This window comes from Ixodes scapularis, unplaced genomic scaffold (genome assembly GCF_016920785.2).
Source record: "Ixodes scapularis isolate PalLabHiFi unplaced genomic scaffold, ASM1692078v2 PGA_scaffold5__190_contigs__length_132052651, whole genome shotgun sequence".
Classification (NCBI taxonomy): Eukaryota; Metazoa; Arthropoda; class Arachnida; order Ixodida; family Ixodidae; genus Ixodes; species Ixodes scapularis.
This window is the reverse complement of record NW_024609880.1, coordinates 88,469,625-88,491,050: the sequence shown is the minus strand read 5'-3', so window position 1 is coordinate 88,491,050 and position 21,426 is coordinate 88,469,625. Positions and strand designations below refer to the sequence as shown.

Below are 21,426 nucleotides of genomic sequence, written 5' to 3'. Positions count from 1 at the left end.
TAAAGGGCGTTTTGAAGCGACTCGGTGAGGAAAGCAGCGAAGCACATGATTCGGCGATTACGGGAACGAAATCACACAGAAAAACCGAGCGCTGCAGCCGTGTTGCCAGCGGATATACATGTTTTCGCCAAACCACATGCATTTACATATATTAATAGAAACATAAACTTCAGAGATTTGATTCCTTTAGTTTCAAATCATTCTCAGCAGTACACATCTGGAAGATTGCGCAGTTTCTATGCACAAAGCAGTTATTTTAAAAGAAATTACTTTTGTGAACTACTTTGTGGTGCGTAGGAATGCTCTTCTCGAAGTTGCGAACCGTCCCTCAGCCTTTGGCTGCGCTCGGACGGAAGCTGAAACGAAGTATAGACGAAATCTGTCGGCAGCAGCCGCCTGGCCCTCACACGCGACATTAAATTGTTCTTTTATCGATGCCAGCAGACAGATACCTGGGGCAAGTTCGTAGCTCTTTTCATAAAAGAGCGGCTTTCAAATCTAATGTTCTTTGGTCCCATATTGGTTTATCTGCAGGCAAAATTTCAGCACAGGCATAACACATGCAGAACTATTCTGTTATTCATTATCCAGAAGCTAAATATGCTAAAGACAAAAAATCGTATGCTGTCTGGTAAGCACAGTACGCTGAATACCCAGTGTTTGGAGAAGAAAACAACCGTGTTTTATTACCGTAAAAGTAAACCACGCGTAGGAAAATGCTCAGCCTCCTTCAAAGTTTATTGCTAGCGGCTAAGACCAGATGCCAATTAGCTTGAAAACCGATTTTATGCCATTTTCAACGATAGGAAGGCTGTGTGCACCGCAAACAGGCCTCGTTTATTCTTTCAAATTTTCTTTAAGACCTTCAGTGTTTTGACGTGTGGACTATCTGTTCAGGTGGCTCTTGAGGATTCTGCCAAAAGACGCGACGCGCGGAAAGATACGCTTGCTCTGGAAATGACCCAGCCACTTTTTCAAAGCAGTAGGAGTGCCGGCAGCCAGCTCGCGAAGGGTTGCATTCGATGACGTACAGATACCTCGATCACGTATGCTGCCGAAAGCGTAGCCCTCAAGAGCAGCGCATATTGTTGAATGTTTTAAAAATCTAATTTGAGAAAGGACACTGGTCGATAACAAAACTTCCCGGCTTTGACAACGCTTCCCCAAAGGTTCGGGCAAAGACACGAGCGAAACCATTCAAATCGTAAGTTCCGAAATCAGTGCAATCGGCGAGCCCCCCCCCCTCTCCCCCCCAAAAAAAGCAAAAAAAAAAAATTGCGATAGTTTAAGTTGGTGAGGCAAGATGGCTGCGAACTGGTTTGCCATACTTGGCCCAGTCGGCCATCTTTCATCCATCCATCCATCCAACACAAGGCCGCACGCCGCGCAGGCGCAGAGGTCGCAAGGAGGCGCAGCTGGCGGAGCCAGGAGCTGGCATAGCGAGCTGTCGACGAAACGTCGCAAAATCTGTCGATGAAACGAGCGGGTGCTCGTTTCCACGAAACGATCTGTCGATGAAACATCACAGTGTCGACGAAACGATTTGTCCATGAAACGTCGTTCGACGAACTGATTGCCACCGCTCAGTTCCCACTTGCGTCGGTCGTGAGGGGTCACGGCACTGCCGGTCCTGATCCTGCGCAGAAGGACCATTTTCTTCCTGGAGTAGCGGCCGAGCGGGATGGGGTCGGGTTCGCGCGGGAGGGAGGCCAGGAGCCTCTTCTTTAAGTCTTGTCTGACCTTTCTCATTGCGTCTTCAGGGTCGTAGAGGGTCCGGTCTCTTGTCTCGTCTTGTTTCCTGGGGCCGGTCCTGCCAGAGTAGGCTGAAGTGCCGGGCAGGGAGTCCACACTTCGTGGCCGCGAAAGGAGAAACGTTGCTAGCGCTTCCGCGGACCGGTGAGCGGCCTCGTTGCCTGGCACTCCGGCATGGCCGGGGACCCAGTGTACAGTGGTTTTAACGTTCATGCTCTCGAGGCGCCTTGCGAGTGCAAGAATGCGCCGGGTGGTCGGGCTGTTGGGGTCGTGCTTTCGGCATCTTCGTATGGCTTCCTGGGCGTCGGTGTAAATGTCCACCGTCTTCACGGGTGAGTTCAGGCTTTGGGTAACGTGTTCCAGGGCGTGAAGGATCGCCTGGTCTTCGGCTTCCTCGGGCGTTCCAGCGGTCTTAGTTTCGCGGCTCCATGACTTGTTTTGGCGGAGATCGTGCCAGGCCGTGGTGGTGACTAGATCCTTATGTGCTGCGTCTGTGTACAGCACGATGGTGGTGGGGTCTTCCAGTTTCGTGGTTACGACGGTCAGGTGCTTTTGGGCGTAGTCCCGGCGCCGTTCCGGTTGGTCCAGGCCCATATTCCGCGGTATAGGTGTGCTGGAGGCCACGTCTGCTATTTCCCACGGGGGGATTGGGCGGCCGAGTTTAGGAAGCGTGGACATGTCTTGTCGCAGGAGTCGTAGTATGGCCCTGCCCTGTCTAGTGTGTTGCAGTGAGACGAGGTGCAGTTCGTGCTGGTCCTTGGCTAAGTCCTGTAGTTTGGGAAGGGGAACGCACCTGTGTAGCTCCTCCAGTTTGGTGTGTCTCGGTAAGCCCGCAATAGTTCTTCGGGCGTCATTCTGCCATCTTTCAATTGCTCACCAGTGACTCTTATTCAACTTGTAGTAGTTTGCTCCGTAAAGTACCTTGGAAGCTAGCACGGCCCGTATCAGGGTCTTGGCCACCTCCTCGCTCTCACCACCGGTCTTTTGGGCGATGCGGCGGACCAGTGCCGTGCCCTGTTTCCAAATCTTGGCCATCCTGGTTAGCCATTCTTTGGGGGACTTTCGTTGGTTGAAGAACACTCCCAGGATCTTGTGCGTCTCTGCTTGGGCGATGGGGAGACCACCGAAGGTCAAGTCGTGAGTTGGGTGGCCTTTGCGGGTAAATATCATGTATCTGGTTTTGTCTGGTGACGGGGAGAGTCCGGTCTCTTTGAGGAATGCTTCAATGGTGTCCAGTCCTTTCTGAAGGGTCTGCTCCCTCCTCGCCGGGTTCCCACTTGTCGTCCAGATGGTGATATCGTCTGCGTAAATGGTGAACTTCAAGGTGGAAATCTTGTTCAAGCGCCACGCCAGCGGGGCCATTGTCAGGTTAAACAGGATTGGGGAGATCACCGCGCCCTGGGGCACACCAATATTGTTGTTCCTTAGAGGTCCGCATATGTCGCCAGTCTTGATGGAGTACTTCCTTTGTTTCAGAAACCCCTTCACAAAGTTGAGGGGCTTGTGGGTGATGCCACCTTCTCGGAGTGCCTTTACGATCGCTTCGTGGGGTAGCAAGTCGAATGCCTTACAGATGTCGACCGCGACTAGCGAGCAGGTGCTTCCCTTGCGGTAGACGTCTGTAGACAGAAGTAGGAGGCTGTCTCTCGCACCCAAATGTTGTCGGAAGCCCGTTTGTGCCGCGTGCAAGAGCTTGCGGTCCTCGGCGATCCAGGTGATGCGTGCTAGGACGATCCTCTCAAACAGCTTGCACATTACCGAGGTCAGGGATATAGGCCGGGTATTCTTCGGTGTGTTCGGGGGTTTACCCGCTTTCGGGATCGGGGTGACCCACGACTCATGCCATTCGTCCGGGAAGGTGTCGGTTTCCCACATGTGGTTGAACCAGCGAAGGACTTGCTGCTTTCCTTCTTCGGGTAGGTTCCGCAGCATGCTCGCGGTGATGCCGTCTGGGCCGGGAGCAGACTTTATTCTCCCTTGGTCAAAAGCGGTCTCGAGCTCCCATCGGGTGATCGGGGTGTTCCACGGAGGGGGGTCTTTCGGTGCTTGTTCTAGGGTGTAGATTGCTGCATTCGGGGTCGTCGAGGGTTGGGGGAAGAAGGCTTTTCCCATGTCTTCAAGTACGTCCTCGAGGGGCTTGTCCAGGGCTAGGGCCATGTTTTCTATCGTGTTGCGGACCTTGGTGATACCGAGCATGCCTCGGAAGGTGCGCCACAGCTTGCGTATCGACGTACGCTGGTCAAAGGAAGCGCAATGGTCGAGCCACTCGTTCACTCTGAGCTTTCGTGCATATTCCTCTGCTTCGGCGGTGATTCTGTTCACTTCCTTCAGTGTGTTCCGGTCTTTGGTTTTTCTGTACTCTGTGAGTTTGCGCGTGCGGTGGTCCCACAGGGATAGGAGGTGGGTGTCCGGTGTGGGGCAGTCCCAGTTCACCTCCTTCTTGGTCGAGGCTTCCCTCGTGGAGGCTACTAGCAAGGCGCAGAGTTTTGTCGACATGTCGTTTTCGTCAATTTGGGCGCGTAAAAGGGCTCTGAATTTGTCCCAGAGGACTGTGACCACAGTTTTCTTGGCCTTGGCCCTGTTCTTGATACGGATCGATATTTCTATGGGGTAGTGGTCGCTGCCCCACGCGTCGGGGAACACCGACCACTCCATCCCCTCGATTCTTGAGTCCACTAAGGTTAGGTCGGGGTTGGTGTCCTGCTGGTTGGCCGAGGTGCCTACTCTCGTCTTTTCATGCGTGTCGTTCGCGAGCTCGAGACCCGCCTTCTCGTAAGCTTCAAGTAATCTGGCCCCTCTCTGGTCATCGTCGTCGTAGCCCCACTCCCGGTGGTGCGCATTAAAATCGCCGCCTATGACCATCCTATCGTCTGGGTAGACCGTTCGTAACTCTTCTATCCAACTGAAGTTGGGGTCTTCGGCGGTAGGGCGGACGTACGCCGACACGAGGATGAGCTTATGGTTGTCTATGAGTGTGCGCACCGCAGTGACTTCCTGGTCTGGTGTGCACCATTTCTGCGTATCAATTTGAGCATGTGGTACGGTCCCCTTGAGGTAGACGGTGGCCAGTCCTCGTGCTTCAGGAGGGCCGGTCTTTGTATATTTCCGTTCGATCGCAGGGTTGTGGAAGTAGTTGTATGCGGAGAGTCTGGGGTCCTTCACGTTGGTTTCTTGCATCAAGATCGCGTCGTACGAGTGTCGGTGTTGAGCCAGTCGAAGCTGGAATTCGTTTTTGCGTTTGGTTAGGCTTCTGCAGTTCCATTGTAGGATTCGAAGTTGTGTCGGAACCAAGGGCGAGGCTAGTGACGGCATGAATTCCCCGGGGCCTTGAGTTTGCTGGTTATGAGGACTGCTGGTGTGACTGCTGCGTGGATCCCCCTTGTTCCGCGGCTTATTGTCCAGGGACATTAACGGTGAGGATGGGCTGACGTAGTTGGAACTGCGGCGGTGCCGGCGGGGTGGGGGCAAGGGTTGAGTGTTGGAGCTCGGCTATGAGTTGATTGAAGTGGGCCTGCATTTGCTGCTGCATTTGCTGCTGGAGTTGTACTTGCATTTGTTGCAGCCAGACTTGCATTTGGGACTTGAGGTCACCTTGAGATGGTGGAGGCTGGGATTGCTCCTGCTGTGGTTGCTTGTTGCTTGCTGGAGGGGGTGCGGGGTGGTTTGCCTGTGATCGCGGCGTGTCTCGCAGAGGTGGTTGCGGGCTTGGGTGAGCTTGCGGCTGGCTCGACACTTGATGCTGGGGGCCCGGCTGGAAATTGACTTCCAGTTCTTCTATCTTTTTTTGTAGGGTAGCCATTTTTCGTCGGCGGTCGGCAGCTATGCGTGCGTGCTCTGCTTCCTCCTCCTTATACCGCCTTAAAAGGGTGAGAAGCTCGTTGCGTTGGTCCATGAGCGGCGTGGTTGATGGGGTTCTGCAGTTGCGAGGCGTGGCTTTATATGCGTACGTGTCTTGCGGTGGCGCTGGCTGGTCAGTAATGTTTTCAGTCGATCGGGGCGATGGGTTTTTGGTCTGCTTGGAGGAGGGCGGGGCTCGCCCGTCTCCTGAATGGGGGGTCTGGGCTTGCCTTCCCGACTTTGGCTGCTGTGGTAGAGGATCAGGAGTTTGGCCTTGGTTTCCCACTGCTATTCGCCGGCGATGCAGTTGTTGGTTCAAGGCCGGACGTGGTCGGGCACGGGCTTGGATCCTAGAGTCTACCTTTTTCCTCTCTGGACAGTCCCGGGAGGTGGCGACGTGGTCTTGGGAGCCGCAGTTGCGACACTTGACTGACTCACAGCGGTGTCCTTCGGTCAGAAGACCGTCGCAGGACTGGCAGCGCTTTTCCTGCGTGCAGATGTCGGACTTGTGGCCCAGGCCGTGACAGTTGTTGCAGACCACCGTGGAGGGGCGGTACGGCTTGACTTGTATGATCTCGTGCCAGGCGCGGATGCGGCGGGGTACACCCTGGCCTTGGAAGGTCAGAAGGTATGTGCCGTTGGATCCCAGCGGCCTGGCCTGAACAATCTCATGGTAGTCGGCCCGAAGCCCCTCGAGGAGTTTCGCCGGTGGGATGTCGGGTGTCAGATGAACGACCCCGCATGGGAATTCCCTGGTGGCCGTTCGGTAGACTTGGACGTCGACTCTGCCGCTGCCTGTCTCAAGGTGCGTGAGCTGAAGTAGATTTGCTAGGTGTCGTTCGTCGTAAACGGCGACGGATATTGTATTCGTCATTCCGTTGCGGCGGTAGGCGAGGCGATCTTCGAGAACGGTCTCGCCTATTGCTCTTTGAAGTTGTTCTCCGATGAGATAGCTCGGGAGTTTTGAGACGTCGACGCGGGCCCGTGGGCGGATGGTGACTTGGTATTTGTCCAGGTCGTGACGGGGTAGTTTGCTGCCTTTGTCCGGCTTGTTGATCCTCTTCCTCCGGGATACGGTGATCCAGGGGAACTGATTGTCGGAGTCGGTGAAATCGGCGGAAGCATCTTGGCCGTCCTCGAAATCCGTCGGGCTGCGCTCGGAGCATTCGCTCTCGTTGCGGGCTCTCTTTGGGGGGAGCCTGTTCGTGATGGTGGTGGCGGGAGTTCCTTGCTTGGATGTTGTCAGCGTTTCGTCGGGTGGCGAAGATGCGTCGGGTGTCATTTCGGTGTCGGGGGAGGCCGGTAGTTCCGTGCTGGAGGCGGTAGCCATCGTAGCCGAAGGCAGGGCGAGCTAGGCCTAATGGTAGGCCCAGCCTTCCCACTGGCCGGGAACGGCGGCGGCGTCGATGTCGGATGCTTCGGAAAAAATGCGGCTGTGACGCTCACTTGCCTTCGGGCAGCTCTTTCCGGTGGCGAGCGAAGTTTTCCGGCGGAAAAACGTAGCTCGGGTCTTGGTTCGGGCGGGCGAGCGGCGGGCAGGGGCGATTCATGCAGCTCGGCGGGAGCGCCGAGAAACACGACTCTCTCCCACGGCGGCTCAATCGCAAGTCCTGCCTGGAGAAGAAGAAAAACATTTCGTTCCTCCCCTTTTCTCGTGTCCGCTTGGGGGCGCGTCGGTAGAAGGGAGGAAGGCGCGCCGTTGATACTTTTTTCCTCCATTTTTTCTTAGAGTGAAGTATGCCTGCATACGTGTATAAACTATATAATTAATTCACGAAGAAACTACATTTATGTAAAACAACCCTAGCTGTTCCACGAGCGCTTTAAAGATAATCTGACACAGGGCCTTTAAAACATCTGTGAACCAGCGCATGCAGAGTGGCAGCGCAGAGTCGGGGTCGCGAGCTAGTTTGCCGACCACCCAAAGGCCGATGATATGAATGCCACTTCAAATGCCTTGAAAGCGGGATGTAATATCGTCCTAAATCATGAACATGCAAGGAACACAATTCCAGCGTCTGAAACACTTGCGCCACCGCTTCACCGACCCCTCGCAAGATTGCCTTGTGTCGTGTGGACGGACGGGGAGGTTCATCGGCGGAATTGCCTCCGCCGATTGCTTTCGAGATTTGTAACCCAATTTTAAAGGTAAAAGGGACAAGTAGGCTTATGAAATGTACGGAAGCACGTCAATATCGGCCTAACTCAACGTCTTGTATATCGGGTAAACGAAGTCCAGCTCCTCGAAGAGCTTGCGGCACACAACGCCAAACTATGGAAACCGGTGCTGGGAAGCGAGCCGATGCGAGATCGCGGAGCGGAGTCCTCCCCCTGACGTCACGGTACACCTCACCCAATCAGGGCGCGGCGACCGCAGCGACGCTTGTGTTCGCTCTCGGGGCTAATAGTTGATGGGAGCACAACCCACACGTCTGAAACCAGCCATTGCCCTTGTGATCATCAAACAAGGCGTTACGATCGCTGCCATCGAACGATTTGGCAAGGCCAAAGCGTTCAAGAGTAGATTCAATGCAAACACTGCCCGACCGAAAAAAACTTATTGTACGAACATAAGGGTCACGCAACGAAGCTCAGTTTTACGGGCTTACACACAAAAGAAGGTCAAAAACAAAATTAAAGATGGCATGAACAAAATGCTTCTCAGACCATTTGTTTCCGTTACTTGTCCATTTTTGGGGGACCCGAATCTCGGTCTAGGCGTTGACCAGAGAATGTTGGTGAGTGACGCGTGGTTGATGCTTTCACTTTACGACTGCACACTGTACGACGACGACACTTTAACTTAGGATGGCAGTTTATTAGACAGAGGCAAAAATTCAGAACAGTTAATAAGATCACTACTTTTTCCCCTCCACCATTATGATGTGGTAGCCAAACTTCGTCTTGACTGGTGGATCTGTGTAAACGGGGTTCGCTAAGGTACTGACTTGAAGTGCAAACGCTGCATCTTGAAAAGGTCCCACCATAGATCCCCTCGTCATCCAGCCCAGATCCCCCTGAAAGGGTGTGGAAGGAAAAATATCACTGAGAGCAACCATTGATAAAGGGCACAGCAATGTGAAAGTAAGCAAACTTTCAGCAATGTGGTCAATATTTGTTAACTAGAAAAGAAGTCGCCACAGAGTCAGCTAAGGCAACTAACACATTGGCAATTATGAAGTAAAGACTTTTGTCGAGGGACCGGTCGCATCAAATCCCATTTGCTTAGGAAGAGATGTCAAATTGGACAGCGATCAACATGGGGCATAACTGGGCTTGATAGCCTTCCAGTAATATTGGCAGGACACCTCCAAGCACTGTCTCTGACATCCTTCAAGAATAACTTCTACATGCACAAACATAAGTGCACACAGTAACTCGTGACATTCAGTCAAAAAACCACAGCACAAATCTGCTCCAGATATCAATAGAACAACTGGCAGCACCGACATGCTACAAGTCAAAAGTTCAGCCATAATATATCCGATTATCTATTTCTTCTAAGATTGTTCAGACATGGAAAATACATACACCCTGCCGGGCCTTGTCTTCGCTGTATGTGGCTGCCACCTCGTTGAACTTCATGCCACCTTTAATTTTCTCCAGAGCTTCAAGCACCTTTGATTGCTTCTCGCAGAGAATATGTCGGACCTGAAAAACAAGAGGAGACGTTTCTCAAATTTCAATCGGCAAAAAAAGCACCTCTCAGCAGTCTCAACTGAAGCATCGTCAGTGGGCATCTTGCAATATTCCTTACGTACACTTTGTCGCAAGAGTGTGGAAGCATGGATTTGTTCCAAATAAACAGAGTTGTACCTCTGGTATTCCTGGTAACAAGTCGCTCCTTCCGGTCAATAGGCAAATGGAATAATGCAGTCGTGCAAGCTCAAATACAGTAGGGAGATATGGTTGCAAGTACCGATGCAATTTTACAGAAAATGCTTTTAGTTCCATGACAGTTCCACACACATAAAGAGACATACAAGAAAGGCAGCTCACTTTGACGGCGGTTCCACCCTTTGCTTGTTTCCCCTTGGAATCGGAGGCTTCTTCCGATTTGCCGGCAGATTTGCCACCTTTCGCACCGCCTTTGGAGTCTCCTTTGCCTTTTGGTGGCATGACAGCACCCCTCTGTCAAATCGTAGATGCAAGATTGGCAAAAGCACCAGGAGGCTCAATAACGCGGGTGAAAAGAAAAAGGTGTTGGTGTAGGGGCACAGCTTGGATGGTGAATTTGCATGAATTTCATTGCCCGGTACCTCTGATTGATGATGCATGAGGTTAGTGTCTGTTGCAGGTTACGAATAGCAGGAGAAGCTCCTCCCACAAAACCATCCACTCTTTCCACTTTAGCAGAAGAAACGCTGGAGAGGTTGCAAGTGGAGAGGAGAAAACCGGCAATCATGGCAAGTAGAAAGTTTTGTAGGAGGGATTTATGTTCACCTTATGTTGCAACAGACGATAACAGCATGCCTTCCCTTATTAACATGAAGCCCTCAGGATTGTAGTCCTTAATCCAGTGCAAAGAAGACTTTAGGAAGCTAAGCATCATATCGAAGCCTGGTGTCTCGAACTTTCGCGTTCAATGTTCTTTCGTTGGCTGGACTCGACATGGACCAGGAGTTTCCCTGAACTTGTCCAGAATGACAATTGTTACATTAATAAGGCGGTACGTATGCTATCATTTAAACTAGATTTATTAAGGCCCATTTTACATTCTGTGGATTCTCATTTCGTAGACACGATTTTGTTGGAAGGTTGTCAACAATGCAATGAAACAATTGTCGACGAAAACATCGTGCAGCCGACTAGATAAATAGACTCGGGCGTAGAATACCATCCAACAAACACTTTGAGGGACTTGTCTGAGGTCTAAATTTATCCAATATTCAGACGGAAGCAGATCGCGCAAATAACATTGCATTAAATCTGCAAGATCGGTCAGATGTTAAACGCAGTACCCAAATCCCAACGTGGGAACTTGGCAAGTTACCAGCTCAAATGCGTTCAGAACTTAGCCATAGTGAAAAACAAGTGTCTAGTGTTACGCGCACACCAAACGAGGCATAGACAACCATAATAGTTACAAAAACAAAAGACTGATTACCCGAAGTCACGTAAAGTGACAAAGTTGCTCCCGATCAAAACAAGCAGTTCAAGCACACGCCGAAAAATACACCGGAACTGCCGGAACAACCAAAGCCACTTGGGTAAACAAACATAAAAAACTACAAAATTATATAGTTCAAAAAGTATTATAAACTGGCATTATAGATAATTAAACATGGGTATTTTGAAATTTTGATATAAAGAAACGTTTTAACTTTCATCGTTAGGGGACACTACCAACGGGTTAAAATTTAAAAGGTCGATCACTTCGGCTACATTCCAGGCTACTTTAAATTGATTAGCCAGTTCACAGGCAAGAGATACGGCTCGTCGTCAACTTGTCGGAGAGCCGCTATGGCCGATAACTCCAAGCTCGTTTACGGCGGTGTGTTTCTTTTATTTCTAGCCTACAGTCTCCAAGATTTCTTTTTTAACTCGGAAGAGAATGCAACGCAGCTCAAGGAGATCCCAAAGACGAGCTTCAAGACGGACTTTGCGAATCCCAAATTAAGGTTCCTCTACTGGTGAGTGTCGGCCCGTTAAGCCAATCAACAGGGAAAGAAAAGAAGGAAAACAAAACGTAGTTTCATTGAACGTAGCTTTGTGCGTATCAGGGAGCCTTTCCCTTGCGAAATCGGAGAATCTTTTCGGGTTCCGCGACGATAGTGGTGAGCCGAGAATGCTGCATTATGAGCGTTCCATTTCTGAGTTCCTCGAGTAGCTTCGATTTGAGCTGGGTCGTGTCGGACGCAAGCTCGAATCGGCTTTTCAACGTTCTAGCGTGATTTTGAGGGTGTTTTCTGAGAGTGAACTTGTCCCCCTATCTACTAAAAGACACTAAGGAAAATTCGCCGAGTGCACAACACGCGTTTTCTTTCCTCTTTTTTCTTTTCTTTTTTTTTTTTTTTCCTCCAGTTTTGTATTTTGGGGTTACTGGCCTTTGCGACGACTTGTACTGTACTTCGTTTAATCGTAAGTCGGAGTGCATTCGAAGGCTCGCATACGTCAAAAAAACAAGGCCATACTGTCGGCCATACATACTAAAAGCGCCAGTCACGGTTTATCCACTGCGCTTGTTCGGTTTAACCACTCGTTCGGTTTAACCGCCTGTTCGGTTTAACCGCCTGTTCGGTTTAGCCGGCGATATAATACGTACAGGAAGGTGACGAACGCAATGGCGTTGCATTTCTGACGCAGCCTGATTGGTCCCATCGGCTGCACTCTGACCTTAAGATGAAATTAATGCATAGTTATATTATTCACATTTGGATACTTCATGCATTTCTGAGTGTTTGTGTGTCAATCATTTTTCGACCGACCCTTTAGAGTTTTAAGTCGACAAGTGTTTACGCCATTCTGATAATGGCACACTTTTCTTGTCTGTGTTCTACTTGTTTGCCTTTCTAAAGAGGACAGATGTTTTACGATAGTAACAAATGTACCGTAGAGGAGACAGGCGAGCTGAAAAACACCTGTCGTATTCCCTTTTATTTATTTTTTTTTTCTTCCAAGGTGCAATAAGGTATGAAGCCACCTGAGTGGCTCCGAAAAGCTCCGGCCCTACAGGTGCCTGGTTGGTGGGTTTGAATTTTGGCTGAGGGGCCTGCAAGCTGACTGAGGTTCATTGCGGAGGAGGTGCCATGGTAACAAATTTCGGCCACATGTCAAAAGATCCAAAGGTGGTCAGAATGAATCCTCGGTCCTTCGTTGGTTTGGCATTCCTTCGTTGGTTTGGCACATAAAACCCCAAATTTGATTTCTGGTGAACTTTCAACATTGCGGAATCTCGAGACTGAGGAACAAAGATCGAACCATAGAAAGATGTGTTGGGCAAGGGACGTTAGAGGCACTATTCTGGAGCGGCATAGTCTCTCCCAGGGCCGTACCCAGAAAAAAATTTCGGGGGGGGTTTTCGGGGGCAACGGCGGCCATTTTGAAAGTGTCTATTGTCTTGTTTTCGCCTATGAATCATGTGCATCGGTGGCATATAATGGAGAGTTACAGCAAACCGGAGAACCGGTCCCGGATTGGTACCCGGTAGCCGACCGGCGCCACTGCGCGTGCGCAGAGGTGGAGATTAAAATCGGCTGGCTGCCAGTGCACCGACCAGGGCCGTACACAGAAAAAAATTTCGGGGGGGGTCAGAACCCCCTATCCCCCCCCCTGGTTACGGCCCTGGTCTGTCCTCTCGCTGTGGTGTAGCCTCACAGCCACATCGTAGAAACTGTCATGTGACGCTGCTGGCACCTCGAGCTCATTGAAACTTTCACGGTAAGTGGGGGCAAGTGCCCACACCCCCCCCCCCCCGGAGGCTGGTTCAGAAGTATTAGCATTTGAATATGACCGGTTGTCAGGACTGCTTACAATGAAATGCTTCTACGGTCCGAGTCATGGCAACCGACGTCTGCACAACATGTGGCGTGGAACACAGGGAGAGGTGATGCTGTCGGTCGTACCCAAGCACAGATGTCTAAACTAACCTTTAGAGTGACTTTGGAGCACACTGGCGAAAACATGTCCCATATTTCGGCAAGTCCGAGATGGCGCGTTCCACCAAGTGAGGTGTGTCCGTCCTGCCTGCCTGCTCGGCATCGTGACTCTTCTCTCACGTCCCACCCTCCGTCTGCTCCTCTGCTTGCAGCTACTCGTGAGGCTACCGGCGGGCTTTTGAGCAGTATGCGGGGCTGCTGCAGGAGAAGTACCCCTCGCTGTCGGTGGAGGGGGACACATACCCTCCCCCGAGCCCCCGCATGCAGATGGCCCACGCCCTCAGCCTGCTCAAGCTCGCCGTCATCGCCCTCGTGCTGCTCGGGGTGGACCCCTTCCGCTACCTCGGGACGCACACCCCGGCACCCTTCGTCTGGATGCTCAACAACAAGGTGGGTACCGCGCTGGCCGCCGGAGTCGCCGTCTGTTCGCATACCTCCAAAGTATGTCGCACTTCCACACCCCGTGTCTACCAGCCGCCTGACCATGCGTGGTAATTAATCGCCGTGTCAAAGACAGTGTGCATGTTCACAAAGCTTTTCTAGGGAAATGTTTATTCTGCCCGTTTGCTCTGTCATTATCTGGCGTATTTGATCGCTGCGGGAAGCTGCGTCAGTGCCAGGCGTTGACCTCTTAACCTCGCTGCATAGTTCTTACGGATTATTATTGACTGGCTCTCATCGTTGGTCGTGCTTTTATTAGTTTTAGCATGTTGCAAAGTCTAGCCTTTGTGTTGTAGAGTCAAAAACTGTGCCTTAATTATGTCTTTGGAGTCACAAGGCTCGAGCCCATTTACCCGCTTAGCGTGACCCCTGGTCAAGGTGTAGTGGTAGATTTTTTGTTTTGTTTTTTTATCATACCCTTACAGTCTTGTGTGTTGCCACCTAATTTCTGGTGATTTTGTCGACATTCTGTCTGATATTTTTCGCCATTGGAACCGCTTCCAGTTGTGTTTCGTCAATGAATGCAACGCAGTTAGCACATACAAACAACTGTCACTGCCTCGTTTGAGCGAAAAGCGAAAGGCAGTTGCAGAGTGTTTGTATTAATTGTGTCGTGCAGTGTGGATCTTCAACAAAGCATTACAAGATCACGCTCTTTGAACTGACCGGGTTGCTTTATAGTCACAAACAAGATTAGAACAGCAGGAAGGTTCTTCAGTTGTCTCGCCTCCAGCACGGGCTGCCTGCCGTCGATAATGCTTTGACGTCACGTGAACTTCGAGTGTGCAGATGCAGTCGGAGCACAGCGGAAGGCAACGAGCACATGCTGGAGGTCGGGCATTGCGAAACTGCGCCCTTCCATTCGCATTCTTTCAGTGCCTCTAGCTCTATAGAACTGTTGCCATTCATAAAGTTAGGTTGAAGCACGTGGATGGCTTCTTGTAAGCAGTGTTTGGTGCTCAATGTTTTAAGTGGATTGTCCCCTTTTTTGCAGTTGTACTCCTGCCTCATGTTGTTCTTCGTCTGCGGAGCGATTGAGAGCAGGCTGGTCTCAACTGGGGCATTTGAAATTTACTTCAATGGTGCGTGGTTCACCTCTTCTTTGTTCTGGCTTGTCTCCCTCTCTCCTTTGTCTGGGAAAGCTCATTCTGTCATTGGTATTGTTTATTGTTTTTAGGTAGATCTGGAAAAAAGTAACACAAAACGACTCGTCAAAGATGCATTCTACATTTTTTAGGTGATCAGTGAAAACCGCAAATGGAAGAAAGAAATTTGCTATTTAAATTATCTTGCAAAGTTCATATGGTGTTCTTTTTATTTTCTGGTTAGTGCTGTCATTCTTTATCTTACATATCTGAGTCAGTGCAATGGAAATGAGCAAATCTTTGTGAAATTTTAAGTTTAAAAGATATCTGAAAGCTGAGTCTATTTCAATTAAAATGTTTTCCTTGTCCAAATATGCTTTAAATTCAAAATTCTGTACTGTGTACTTTGTGCTCATTTCTTTGGGCATCTGAAAGAGAAACCTCTATAGTACATTGTCAGAAAACTGGTTTCATACACTCCATATAGAGGCAGCATGTAAACACTATAGTACATTGTCAATAACAAATGTTCCATTTTACTAAGTGTATCATCTTTACTTCATTAGTAACCATAGGCATTGGGGAATGTACTGTAAAACCCTTAATGTTCGCGAGCCCTCAATTTTCACGAATTTCGCGAATTGAAGAATTCACAAAATTTAAGGGCGCGCAAAAATTTCAGTTTTTAAGATTTTCAAGGCAGGCGTCTGGAGTTCACGAAATTTAATGGTCGCGATTATGTCATCTGTGACCGATTCGCGAAAAATAGGGGCCGCGAAAATAAAGGGTTTTACAGTATTTGTTAGGTAACTTTATGATAGCTGCCAAAATTTATGTAAAAAAGTTAAAAGCCAACTAGGTTCTGCCTTGTAAAATGGCTACTGCAATACTGCCACATGTGCTTATCACACTCAATGCATTTGCATACCAGGCACCACTTGTGCAATAAGCAGATGCCCAACTTTTTCATCTTGAGTTAGCAAGAGACAGGTTCAAAACAGGCATTGCTTTTTTTTCTTCCATCGCAGATGTGCGTGTGTGGTCCAAGATCGAGACTGGGCGCATCCCATCCCCACCCGAGCTGTTCCAGATCATAGACAACCAGGTGTTCCTCAAGTCCTCTGTGCTGTCCCTGGCGGACAGATAGCCGACCCCCCTGCCCCCCCACGGGGTGAGGAACACTCTTGCCTGTGCTCCTCTGTCACCTTTCAGGGGTGCTGTGGGCCCATTATCCCATCACTCACCATTAGGTCACTCACTGTCATATCGCACACCATCACATCGCTCACCAACACATGACCACTGACTCCAAATTCACGAAGTCACTCAGTATCATATCATGAACTCTTCAGAGTTCACAAAGCTGCTCATGGTTGTATCATGAACCCCTCGTAGTTCATGATCATTTACATTCAAGTAGTGAGTGAGTGAGTGTGATTGAGCGAGTTAATGAGTGAATACTGCCAAGGCGCAGTTGTGGGTGCTGCCGTTTTCCTTGGAAGTACGACACCTTGTGGCACTCTTATCGGCAACTTGACAGGTGCAGTGGGAGTGCCTTACTAACCTGCCTGAAATTTCTAATGTGTGTCGCAAGAAATCAGTTATACACAGAAGTAGAGTAGAGCATCAAAAAAGCACCTTTCAGTTCTTTTTTTTACAGCGGAGCTGTTCAGGGCTAGGTTCCCCAGGACAGTGTCCGGTATCAAACGCCTGTCAACACAAACCTACCTGGACAGCTACCGCCACCTATAAGCGACGGCGGCAAGCACACAACCAGTCTGGTTGCCGCCGTCGCTCGTAGGTGGCGGCAACCTTTCCAGCTATCATAGAAGAATGGATAGTTGGGTGAGTTGGGCGCGTTCATCATATTAAACAGTGCGAAAAGCAGACAACGACGAAGAAGAAGCACACGTAACGAGTGCAGTGCTCGTCACGTGTGTTTCTTCGTCCCCGTCTGTTTTGCTGTTTCCTACGCTCTTGGCAGTTTCGGTTTGGACTTTGGACTTAGGATGGGTCGGCCGCGCGCCTTTTCGGGGAAAGAAGACTGACTGCGGAAGAAGCGGCGACGTCCAAGCAGCGCAAATGGGTCCGTAACCGCCGCAAAGCCACTGTCGCCTCGACTTCCACTGCGTCGAGCACTTCAGATTCCCTTGCCAAAGAAGAGCATATCACTCGCCTAGAAAGCCTCCGCCGAGAACAGAACCAGCGATATAAAGGGCGCCGGCGGGCCAATGCCACGGACGATGATCGTGCCACGGAGGCCAAGCGCAAGCGCGAGGCCCGGCGACGACTGCACTCCACGCCGGCTAAACAGTTTCCGGGGGCGACGGCAAGGTTCCAGAGGGAGTTCGTGGATTACCCGTTTAGCGTCACGTGCGCCGTGTGCGACCGACTCTGTTTCGCCAGAAACGTATCTATGATCGTCGGCGTGTTGGACAAGAAGAAGCGGGAAACGGGCGCGTGCGCGTTGCGGCAGTGCATCGAGTACAGCTCCGCTGGTCTTTCTTCTTTACGAAAGTGAAAAATCTGAACTTTTTTTTTTTGTTACGTCTAAATTATGAACTTAACAGACGCAGGATGTTTTCTGAGCTCACTGTGTCCATGATGAAAAGAAATTGCAGCTAGTATAGGCAGAAGGTGCATCGTGGCATCACAAAGTAGGCCGTCACACCAGCTGTTGATTCACAGGTGGCTGTGTACAGCTACTTGCATCCAGAGCAGCCACGTGCCTATTTTATAGTCTGTTTTAACGGACTGAATTTTCCATTTATTGTATCACTAGCGTATGTGTCGCTAGTATATTCGTAGAATATCATGACTCCTCCGTTTCTTTGCCCCACAAAGATTTATACGCTGTGTTGAAGGTGACTCAAAATGCAGACATTTTTATGTTGCAGTGGAGTACTGCGGCTAGTATACAGAGCAGGTCTGAGCTCTTCAAGCTAAATCCAATAAGCCCTTATGCCTTGTTTGCTATTTTTTGTGTGTGTGGTTTTTATTGTTTATGAATTATGTGTTTTAATTCTTTGTTTGTATCATTTTGCATTTGCATTAATGTAATGTCTACCTGAGATGTGCTTGCTATTTTAAGGGTGTAACGGTGCAGCATGGATGAGTTTTGCCTTTTGCCTCAGAAGCACTTGCTATTTGTCTTAGGGGGGCCACAGTGTTGCTGGTCCCACACTTTATGCCGTTGAGTTTTTGCATGAAAATAATAAAATGCATGTTGGGAACAGAATAAGGGAAGCATAGGTGATAACAGTACAGTGATGCTCCATTATTAGCATCACTATCAATGATGTTAATCATTAGTTATGCTAATAATAATTAGTATCACTAATAATCTTATGGATACCCCACTATATAGGCCAAATTTTCGGGGATGAACTGGATGTGTACACACATTTTTGTCTCATTATGGACAATTTTTGGAGGAACGGAAGTGTCCTCATTAAAGGGTAACTCCGGTCCAAACTAATATAAGTGACTTATATTGATTTACGGAGTCTAAATACGAGCTCTGCCAAAATAATATGCTATTGGGAGACTGCAGTCCAGTTTAAAACCGATATTAAAGATGCTACCACCATCTTCTCAGCAAGCATCAGCGGGTTGGCTGTTTGTCAGGCAACATTGTGCCCCGGCGTCATGCTCGTACCATTCATACCCAAGAAGGTTACTTGCTTGTACTGCCACTTTCACCATGTTTTTTTTTCTGCATTACATTTGTGTGGTTGTAGTTTGTAAGCACTTCTCAGCAATCTCACAAAAAGATTACTTAGTACTCCCCGTTTTGCTTGAAATGAATTTTGAGCTGGGATGCATTATTTTAGATTAGGATTTTACTAATTGCATATCGCTTAGTGGGCCAAAAGAAACATAGTAGAAAGTCAAAAGCCTGCTCTTCGCTGTGAAAATTCGAAAACATAGCGCACTATTTCGTACCACTTTTTCTTCAAAAGCTCTCCGCCCTTGCACCGACACATCCGTGGTACCCAAAGCACATCAGCCGACCCCAGTTCGCGCTTTGGACATGAGCACTGCGTCACTCGGAGATACGCGCTCGTCAACAATCAATCCGTGGACGAACGTTTGAACTCGCGTTCGTGACCAGCGAGTGCTTCAACGGCAATTATTGTTGCTTGGAAATGACAAGTTCCATGGTGTGCTTAAAAAGCAAGGCGGAAGATTGTGCACCATAAGCGCATCACTGCCGTGGGATTTCTCATTTCGCTTTGAGTGGAGGATTAAGGCTAAGGAGGAAGAAGTTAAAAAGGTGTTTCGTGGTGTCATGGTGCAGAAGGTGGCAAACATTGGGGGCCATAGTTTAGTTTGGTCCTGCTCAGAGCAAGCTTACTATTAGCTTTCACAACGCTTTTGCAACATGCATTGCACACCACCAAGATTGTAGTTCTTTTCGGAAGATAAGTGGGATCTCGTTCCGAGCCTGCATTCATCGTGGCAAACTCGCCTTTCGGCCGGCAACTCTATGAATGTGTATTAGTATTTCCTACAGTTCTTTGACATCGACGAAGCAAAGCAGTAGAACTTCCATAAATCCATCACCGCGCTCGTTTGCATTCTGGGAACCTGTGGGCCGGTAGTGCTTATGGATTTCGCTTCCCACTGATTCCCACAATGCATAACGTGGGATTATGCTGCAATGAGGCGCTTTGAGTATTGGAATAAGTCTATTCAGCGACACTTCCTTCCCTAAAAACAATCGTAACCCTAAATTCGAGAAAATGTACCGGAGTTATCCTTTGATAAAACACGACTGTAGCACCCTGCTAAATGGAAGCAAAACATTGTTTTGGCATGCCCAAAAAGGAGAAAATCTCAACCTTGCTGTAATTCCTTGTTCTTGCAGATATGGCAGTCTCCACGGGGTGACCGGCAGGGCGCCGTGCCCCAGCTTGTCCCTTCGTCGTCGCAACATGAAGCCCGCCGCGGAAAGCAGCGTCGTCTGCCAGCGGTGGGCGGATGCACCCCAGCGATGGACGTCGGGAACGCTTCGCTGGCGCCTCCACCCGTCGCGTCGCGGAGAGTGCCAGCCTCCCCTTCCCCTCTTTGGCTACATCTTTCTTTCTCTCTTTTCTTATTTCCCAGCATTTGTACAGTACTATTGTGGGTTTATTCAAAAGAGTGTCTATGTAATGTTGATTTGCAATAAACAGAATGATTGTTGGAGGTGTGGCTTTCTCCGCGATTGCTTCCATTTGCGGTTCCCGAGAGACGTGCTCAGGGATTCGGGAAGGCCGAGAGAATCAAAGCCAGAGCCGCAGACGTCAGCAGAGGAGATTACCCTTGTTCTGATGCTGCGCTGAGGTTAAAGAGGATGCCAAGCATAGGGGGGCTTCATATAGTGGCTCTTGGGACACCCAAATCTGAAGATAACTCTCCTGCCTGAACTTTCAGGCAAGAAATTAGGGTCTGAGCAGTGACTATTGTCCAAGGCGTACTGTCATCATATCAGACTTGTAGGGATGCTTGCTACCAAGAGCTGAGCCCTCCTTACCCAATGTTTATGACCTGTCTTTTTTTATTTTTTTTTATTTTTCATGCTGTGGTTTCTTGTTGGAGACTTGGTTCGCGGATTTCTTAGTAAATGGGCAGAAAGGAGAAAACTCAAGTCTTTCTTTCCATTCGAGAAAGCTACTGTGGGGAGAGGAGCAGAAAAAAGTGTGAGAACAAATCTGGGAACCGATTTTCTACCCTCTAGAAGACGATTCTGTAGGTCGGGCTTAAAGGAGGGGCGGCGGCAGCTTTTTTGTGCTAACTTAATGGGGCCCTGCAATCACATTTAAGCGTCTACCTTTTTTGCGGTTTCCACGTCTCTTGGGGTTCGGGCAAGCCAGCGGGCACGGAGAGAGTAACTAAATATTAGTGCGTCATATTTTAACTGGACGACGCGGAAACCTCCTCCACCGACGAGGGCGACCCGCGATACTGAAAGCATGCAAAATGTGACGTCTTTGGTCCTGGGCTTACTACTGGTCAGAGTCGCTAAAAGCTTCTTTTTAGTCTAAATACAAAATATAAGTGGCGCAAATCGTTTCAATTATTAATAAAAATAGTTTTTGTTCAGTATTTTAGATCAAAAAAAAAACAAATGCAGTTTATAAAGTATGGAAACAAGAAATGACTTGTCGACATACCCACCACCAAGTGGTGGAAAAGGCGGCGCATACAAGAAAGGAGTAGTGGGATCAGGCGCCGACACGGAAAGGTCCCGGATGTACACTGCGGCGCTGCGTCGTATGAACAGGAGGGTCCGACCGGCTCCGAGCGTTCCGAAGGCCTTCGGCAAGAAGCTTTGTCTTGCGGTTGGGCCGTTTCGCGGTATGGTAGCGCGAAATGGGCTCCCATTCTGAACTGATCTTTACCCCGTGTTTGCTGTCATTTGTGGCCAATAAACTGTCACGCCGAATTAGTGTTTAATCGCGCAGCAAATGCAACGGGAGCCGCTCTGGCAGCCCGCTGCATACAGCCTATCCAGAACATGCTTTAGTGGTGCCCTCTCGAGCCGTCGACACGGAGTGCAGCAGCCTTGAGCGCTCGCGATGAGCCCACTACCCCTCCTCTAGATCACGGCCACTCAAGCCACCAAGGGGGAGGCACTCACTTGATCGAATGACGTTTTAGCGAACACCCACACTTCACCGAATGACACTTTAGCGAATTGTTGGACGCCGCAAACCAGCGTTTTTGGG

General features: G+C 49.5%; 2 protein-coding genes across 2 annotated transcripts; one reads left to right on the top strand and one right to left on the bottom strand.

Moving 5' to 3' along the window:
* Positions 1–8,386: 8,386 nt before the first annotated feature.
* LOC8051913 (peptidyl-prolyl cis-trans isomerase NIMA-interacting 4) lies at positions 8,387–10,761 on the bottom strand. The gene is made up of 4 exons (XM_002435522.4): positions 10,697–10,761; positions 9,589–9,720; positions 9,121–9,240; positions 8,387–8,606 (listed from the first exon to the last, which is right to left on the bottom strand). Exons 2-4 carry the CDS (start codon positions 9,706–9,708, stop codon positions 8,448–8,450), a joined length of 399 nt encoding a protein of 132 aa, XP_002435567.3. The 5' UTR covers positions 9,709–9,720; positions 10,697–10,761; the 3' UTR covers positions 8,387–8,447.
* A 239-nt stretch (positions 10,762–11,000) lies between these two features.
* LOC8051912 (thioredoxin reductase-like selenoprotein T homolog CG3887) lies at positions 11,001–19,903 on the top strand. The gene is given in 5 exon segments (XM_040208462.2): positions 11,001–11,222; positions 13,340–13,577; positions 14,623–14,710; positions 15,742–15,884; positions 19,584–19,903. Coding segments are annotated over 4 exon segments (615 nt in total). The 5' UTR covers positions 11,001–11,052; the 3' UTR covers positions 15,861–15,884; positions 19,584–19,903.
* The last annotated feature ends 1,523 nt before the right edge of the window (positions 19,904–21,426 follow it).

Coding starts and splice junctions, on each gene's coding strand:
- LOC8051913 (XM_002435522.4), bottom strand. CDS start 9,708: ATGCCACCAAAAGGCAAAGGAGACTCCAAAGGCGGTGCGAAAGGTGGC. Junction 9,241..9,588: donor AGGGTGGAACCGCCGTCAAA/GTGAGCTGCCTT, acceptor CTTGTTTTTCAG/GTCCGACATATTCTCTGCGA. Junction 8,607..9,120: donor AAGACAAGGCCCGGCAGGGT/GTATGTATTTTC, acceptor ACACCCTTTCAG/GGGGATCTGGGCTGGATGAC.